Source organism: Sinocyclocheilus grahami, unplaced genomic scaffold, assembly GCF_001515645.1.
Source record: "Sinocyclocheilus grahami isolate Dianchi unplaced genomic scaffold, SAMN03320097.WGS_v1.1 scaffold324.1, whole genome shotgun sequence".
Lineage (NCBI taxonomy): Eukaryota > Metazoa > Chordata > Actinopteri > Cypriniformes > Cyprinidae > Sinocyclocheilus > Sinocyclocheilus grahami.
Window position 1 is genome coordinate 917,849 of NW_015505503.1, and position 7,870 is coordinate 925,718.

The 7,870-nt window shown below is 37.4% G+C and overlaps 1 protein-coding gene across 1 annotated transcript in view; it reads left to right on the forward strand.

The window, feature by feature from the left end:
* The first annotated feature begins 250 nt into the window (after positions 1-250).
* The window catches only part of LOC107602287 (ubiquitin protein ligase E3 component n-recognin 3), a 39,003-nt gene continuing 31,383 nt past the window's right edge, over positions 251-7,870 (forward strand). The window contains exons 1-3 of the mRNA XM_016294747.1: positions 251-261; positions 849-1,391; positions 4,552-4,640. Of these exons, the coding sequence (XP_016150233.1) occupies positions 251-261; positions 849-1,391; positions 4,552-4,640 (643 nt within the window). The remainder of the gene's footprint in view (positions 262-848; positions 1,392-4,551; positions 4,641-7,870) is intronic.

The window sequence follows — 7,870 nt, forward strand, 5'->3', positions numbered from 1 at the left end:
AGTAGATTGGTCCCTCTAAGCGAGATCCCAATTTCGTCGGTCCTCCGACGTGACGTCTCCGTTCCCTCCTTCAGGGAACGAGGGTTACATACGTAACCGAGACGTTTCCCTCGTTGGGCAGCAAATGTCACTTGCCTAATAACCGTTTCTTATGGGACACAAAGTGCTCTTCCTCTGGGGCTGCTTACTGGTTCAGAAAGCCGAATCCTCGTTTTAGCTGCATACAAATTTCAGGACATGGATTTTCCTTATGGGATTTTTGTAAGGGGCTGAACACACAGAACATGTTTTTGCATTTAAATGTGATGCTTTTCCATTGTTTTTTGATGTAAACATCCTCTGGCTTGAGTCTCGTGTTTTTCTGTGTGAACAGCCCCTACGAGTTTAAATCTTTTGATACTAAGAAGTGCTGAATCTGCAGTTTCTTAAAAGCAATACAGCAAAAATCTATATCCTAAAGATGACATGAATTGAAGCTGTGAGGATATTGACAGCATTTTAGCTATATATTACACACAGATGTATTGTTAAAATTCTGGTCAAGAGTTATACAGTATAGATGTACTGTAAAATAGATCCACAAACTCCAAATTCTGATTGGATGAGCCTCATTTAAAGGGTTAGTTCACCCACAAATTAATTACTCACCTGAGTGTTGTTCCAAACCCGTAAGACCTTCGTTCATCTTCGGAACACAATTTAAGATATTTTTTATCATGTTGCGCTTAACACATTTTATAAAAGCGCTAGGCCCTTGCTAAGACCATGCATTAAAGTGATTTAACAGCCGGACTCACCCTCCAGTGGGTTTTTGCTTTAATAATAGCATGTGAATTTCTTGCTGTGAGTGACTATGACCAAACAAATCTCCTCTGTGTAACCGTGGGTGTGCTGTCACTTGCAGCTGTATGTCTGGTTTTCATTCTGTCTGTGGTTTCTCCGCAGAACCTGCGTGAGGCTCAGGTATTCAGTCTCGTGGCGGAGCGCAGAAGGAAGTTCCAGGAGATCATAAACCGCAGTAACCACGAGGCCAGTCAGACGGTGCGGCCCAAGTCCTCATCCTCTCGCTGGCTGCCGCCCGGCTCGCCTCCGCAGCTGGTGACCGAGATCCTGGAGATCCGTGAGAGCATGCTGTCTCTCCTGGTCAAGCTGCACCAGAAACTGTCTGCCAAGCAGAACTCTCTGTCTCTGAGCTGGCTGGCTGAGGTGGATCCGGCCCATCACACGCACGGAGATGGGTTAACAGCCATCGAACGGATCCTGGCCAAAGCTGCCACCCGTAGCCGGCACAGCAAGAGGTGCCTCCAGGACATCTGTGGGAAAGTGTGTCCCCCCATACCGCCCAAGAAGAACAGTCCTGGAGATAAGAAGAGCATGGACAAGGAAGAGAGGTGTGTGCGCTCCCCGTTTCATTTCCACTCAAAAATATCAAATGTGACCCAGGACCACAAAATCAGTCCTAAGAGTCAATTTTTCGAAATTGAGATTTATACACCATCTGAAAGCTGAATAAATAATCTTTCCATTGATGTATGGTTTGTTAGGATAGGACAAAATTCGGCCGAGATACAACTATACAACTGAAAATCTGGAATCTGAGGGTGTAAAAAAATCTAAATACTGAGAAAATCGCCTTTAAAGTTGTCCAGATGAAGTTCTTAGCAATGCATATTACTAGTCAATAAATTGACGGTAGGAAATTTACAAAATATCTTCATGGAACATGATCTTTACTTAATATCCTAATGATTTTTGGCATAAAAGAAAAATCTATCATTTTGACCCATACAATGTATTTTTGGCTGTTGCTACAAATATACCCCAGCGACATATTTGCTCCAGGGTCACAAATATGTATATATCACTCTTACTCAAAGCATTAGAATTAATTAAACATGTTGTTTATGCATCTGATTATGGGAAAGATGTTGCCTGCAAACCAAACCAACTATAGCATGCGCGTTGTCTGGACTAGGTTACCATAGAGCAGTATTGGAGGACTTTGCTCATTTGTTTGTCCCTGACATTGTCAGCTGGAAACTCTTGAAGCGTGTCCTTCCTGTCTGTATTAGTTTATGCCCCTCTATAAAGTGTCTGTTCCTCCCATCCAAATAACAAAGGAGAGAGACTGACAATGACACAGTTCTCTCATCTAATCAAGGTTGGCAGGTATTTATAAGGCTTTGTTGTATGCTGTCAGTGGGCAGAATTTGTGGTATTAAACTGATTATTAGGGTTTCCAGATATTCACACACGTCATGAGGGACAAACAGACAGACAAACAATATGAGCAGGCTTTTCTTCACTGAACAAATGGGTTTCTGTAGGGGTGAACATTTTATTTAATCTGATTTTCCGGGTCTGGAGTCATCAAACACGGCATCGGAAGCTTCATCTGACGTTTTTCATTGTTTCCAGATTTTGCTGCGGTTCGTGTATGTTGTAAAAAAAAAAAAAAAAAGCCTAATCCTTTGTCACAAATAAAGGGATTTTTTTTACATTTTTGATTATAAGAATATGTGAGGCTAGAAGAAAAATACTGAAAATACAAGCAATTTAGAGGCTTTCTGCCAAAATGCAGCTTCGTCACGGTACAACTCGTTACGTGAATGTGACCCTGGAGCACAAAAGCAGTGTTAAGTCGCTGGGGTATATTTGTAGCAATAGCCAACAATACATTGTATGGGTCAAAATTATTCTTACCCTTTGTTCTTAATTAAACAGCTTATGGAAGTATGTTTTTGACCACCAGCTTTATAATACGTATTTGTTTATTTATTAGGGCTGTCAGATGATTACAGTTTTCAGTCTAATTAATTACATGATGTGCTGACCTTAATCCAATTAATTGATGATTAATCACATATCAATTTGGGCTGAAAACCCCCCAAAAGTCATATGCTAAATCTGTTTTGAATAGTCATAACAAAAAGTAGCTTTAGAAAGAAATGTTTTGATTCAACATAGACTTTTTATGGCTGTAACATTGTTTTCAGAAGCTGTATCTGAAGTTACATTTAGGTATATTTACAAAGACTGTTCAGAGGTGGCATATATGCATTTACACAGCAAGTTAAAATTGCATAAATAATGCTATGAGATTAATGGATTGGGTTTGTTTATGAACTCTTTATAAAATCAATATCACATTTGCTATCTTGAGATAACAAGAAATGGAAAGTTCTATATACCAACCAGAATTTCAATTGGTCCATCCCTAACTAATGAGCATTTTCATTGGACTTGATGATTGACTGAGAGTGAATATATGCTCATTTTCAAAATCCATCCAAATCTATCCTTCAAACAGTCACCGAATGTAGTCAGGTTATCATCACATGTCAACATTTTAAAACCATTTGATTCTAACCCATCATTCATAGGCTTTGAAAATGGACATTTCATAATTAACAGCTAATAATGATGCAAATAATTTCTGTTTTGACATCTGCAGGCGTCAAAGGGCCAGAGAGAGACAGCAGAAGCTGCTGGCGGATTTTCATTGTTTCCAGATTTTGCTGCGGTTCGTGTATGTTGTAAAAAAAAATAACAAAAAAAGCCTAATCCTTTGTCACAAATAAAGGGATTTTTTTTACATTTTTGATTATAAGAATATGTGAGGCTAGAAGAAAAATACTGAAAATACAAGCAATTTAGCGACTTTCTGCCAAAATGCAGCTTCGTCACGGTACAACTCGTTACGTGAATGTGACCCTGGAGCACAAAAGCAGTGTTAAGTCGCTGGGGTATATTTGTAGCAATAGCCAACAATACATTGTATGGGTCAAAATTATTCTTACCCTTTGTTCTTAATTAAACAGCTTATGGAAGTATGTTTTTGACCACCAGCTTTATAATACGTATTTGTTTATTTATTAGGGCTGTCAGATGATTACAGTTTTCAGTCTAATTAATTACATGATGTGCTGACCTTAATCCAATTAATTGATGATTAATCACATATCAATTTGGGCTGAAAACCCCCCAAAAGTCATATGCTAAATCTGTTTTGAATAGTCATAACAAAAAGTAGCTTTAGAAAGAAATGTTTTGATTCAACATAGACTTTTTATGGCTGTAACATTGTTTTCAGAAGCTGTATCTGAAGTTACATTTAGGTATATTTACAAAGACTGTTCAGAGGTGGCATATATGCATTTACACAGCAAGTTAAAATTGCATAAATAATGCTATGAGATTAATGGATTGGGTTTGTTTATGAACTCTTTATAAAATCAATATCACATTTGCTATCTTGAGATAACAAGAAATGGAAAGTTCTATATACCAACCAGAATTTCAATTGGTCCATCCCTAACTAATGAGCATTTTCATTGGACTTGATGATTGACTGAGAGTGAATATATGCTCATTTTCAAAATCCATCCAAATCTATCCTTCAAACAGTCACCGAATGTAGTCAGGTTATCATCACATGTCAACATTTTAAAACCATTTGATTCTAACCCATCATTCATAGGCTTTGAAAATGGACATTTCATAATTAACAGCTAATAATGATGCAAATAATTTCTGTTTTGACATCTGCAGGCGTCAAAGGGCCAGAGAGAGACAGCAGAAGCTGCTGGCGGAGTTTGCCTCGAGGCAGAAGAGCTTCATGGAGACTGCCATGGATGTTGGTGAGCTTGAACATGAGCTGAAGTTGTTTGCTGACCTTTATTAAACACGTCTGATTTAAATGAGATTTGTTCTTGCATTGAAAAATAGCCAAGGAATATAATTGACTGCAGAAATCTTGAGAAACATTTTTTAATAGGTGGAATTTAGAATTTCTGTTAAGTTTCGTTTAGTCTGTTTAAATATATCAAGATTGTAAAATTAAAGCGGTTAATTAAAATAGTTCATACAGAAAGCGCTGCATATGAATGTATTATGGTATTGGTTTAATTTTTCAAGAACATTAAGGAATATTATTGTAGCTTCATGTATGGGCAGTCAGTGAAAAAGCAAATCTCTATTTAGACGAATTTGTGTAAAATTCTGGTTTTAATTATATGCTCTTTAGTGTAGTATTCTTAACTATTAAGTCAATTAGATTTTACAGTCCATTGATACACAATTTGCACGTAGTTTAGAGGACGTGGTAAACTTGCAGAAGTCCTTGAAGGCTGAGGCTGTGGGCTGTAATCTTACTCTCTTGAAGGAAGGTGACTCAAATTGCCTCAGTTCTGCCCTTCACACTCCCTCAGGCCTTTTTAGCACAGCCTTGTGTGTGATTCTCAGGGGCCGTACTATTGTGCTTCAGGGCAGTTCTGCTGTGTGCTGGTCCCCGAGATCAAAAGAGAATGCAGTGACACGGTGTTTAAGACATGAGTGATGAAGGTTTAATATAGCCTTACTATAATATCTCGGTACAGTCAACATCATATCCTACACACGACACCCCATGTACTGTATACGGGATGATTTACAAGAATCTCTTTCTAGATTGTAGCTACTAGGGTTATTTGAGATTGTCAAAATTTGCCAGAACTTTAGTACCGATAGTAATATTATATTAAGCAAATGTAACAATACCAGTGTCAGTAGTACTACCTAGGGTTGTGACGGTGAGTAAATTTTCCCACTCGTTAATCGGTGTGTGTGACAACACCAATAATATCGGCATCACTGTGGGATGTGGGATTTTCCCGCTTTTCCTTACCTTTCCTCGCTTTTAAATGGCTTAAAAGCACCATGCGCATTTTTGCTTGAATGCAATTCAAGCAACAACAAAATACAAAGTCAAACTCACTTAACCTATATATAAATCATAGAACTTTTAACAAAACGAATAAAAATACACCATGCTATAGGCTATGCCTAATATAAAATAACAAATAACTTACACAAAGTTTAAATAGGTATACAAAACTGAAAATAAGTAAACACTGTGGAACCAAATAAATAAGAAACGTAGAACGCTTATTAGTAAAACTAACATGAAAGCTTGGAGGCACGGCATACACCTTGATGTCAAATAAAATAAATGCATTACACAAAGTTTAAATAAACTAACAATCAGCAAACACTTGTGGAACCAATAAAATAAGAAACGAATGTTTAAAAAATCTTCCAAAATCACCTTAGATAAACAGCAAAAGTCAACTGGCTTTTCAAAATCCAAAATACTGCCAAACAGGTGCTTTTGCGTTTGGTTTCGAAACTAAATCATCCGCTATCATCGTGTCTGTCTCACCTCACTCTTCTTGTCAGTCTGCTCGACTGGCTCTCCTCTTGTGATAAATGAAATCTGATCTGTGATGTGACTGTCGTTTGGCACGCTGCATTGAGCAGCTGCGTTCAGTTTTTAATTGTAGTGTCTGTTCTCTAACTAAACTAAATTATTTTTATTACTATAAATAATCTAAATGACGGTGGGGGATGATGCCGTGGTGGGCAAGTGACATAAAACTTCACACTGGTATCACCGTCAACACCGACAATTGCAGCAAGCCTAGTACTACCAAGCATCTCTCTACCAAAGAGACTTGTGTGTTAAAGATAATTATTGAACGCTGCAGTTATTTGTGAATTTCATGTTTCGAGCAGCTTAGAGCAGTAGTGAAGTTTTAATTTGTCCGAAACTGGAAAAAAAAAAGTTTATTTAACAATCAATTAATCACATTTATTTAATAATCAATTAATCACATTTATTTAATAATCAACACTCAAGAAACGTTTAAACGAAGAGTTTAAATTTCACAAATTTAAATTGCACAAGGCAGTTTTAATATCAACTTCTTAATGATATAATTGTTTCTACTCAAATTAGTTGTTTTCATGACAAATTTATTCAAACATAACATGTAACATTTTATTGGTGTCTTTCCACAGTTGAAGCACTGATTGAGTGATTACATAAAACAATACACTTCAGAAAGTTTTACTGTATCTTTCTACATGGCTACTTTCTAATGTTCATTTATGCTTGTTTCACTCTATGACTAGTAGTAAAGAGGAAGACATGATCAGTTCTTGTGTGCTCTGCACTGTCACTTGAACTGAGCGATCTGTTATGGCACATTAAAGCATGTTAAAACTACATTAAGCTTATTGCTTAAAGCTTTAAATCGATATCGGTTCATCTAATGAAGATGAATTAAAAACAAGAAATCAATATTGTTAGCCCAGCATAGCATCCACACAGTTGATATTTAGCTGTTATAGTTTATCCATGTTGTGTGCACAAAATAGACACTGACACAGTCATTGCACCATTGAAGAAACACTAATGAAATATTACCGTTTCAGTCAATGATTTTGGCCCTCCAAAACCAAAAGTTCACTTTCTGCCGAATATTTTTGGTTGCTGAAATTTCTGTGTCACACGTCCTTTTGAATAAGGATGATATCTGATCTGTTTAGAGAAACAGGATTTGTCTTGTTCACCAGAAGTCAACAGCAAATGCTAAAGTGACGTTGAGATTTGGCTGAAATATTAGCTTCAGACGCCCATGGCTGATGTCCTCGCTGACATTGAGCGGTGTCTGTATTATAAATGTGCACATGCTTGCGATTGCCAGAATAAAACATTCTCTTGAGCTCTGATGTACAGGCTCCATTTGTTTTCCAGATTTGAATCAAAGGTCACTTTGGACAGGAATATTTGCACTGGAATTCTAATGAGATAAATTGGGCCAGCATTTCGAGCATCTGTGCATATGGTAATGAATCTCAGAGCAGTACTGGATGCCTTCACTTAACAGTGAAAGGACAGTGAACACTGAAAACCGCAAAAGGTGCTTACTGAGGGTATGAGGTTTAGTCTGCCTGATCAAAAGTCAAATCATCTCAATACAGTTCTAATTAAAGAGAACTTGAGAGCCAAAATATAGTCTCACATAATCACCCCCCCCCCCCCCCCCCC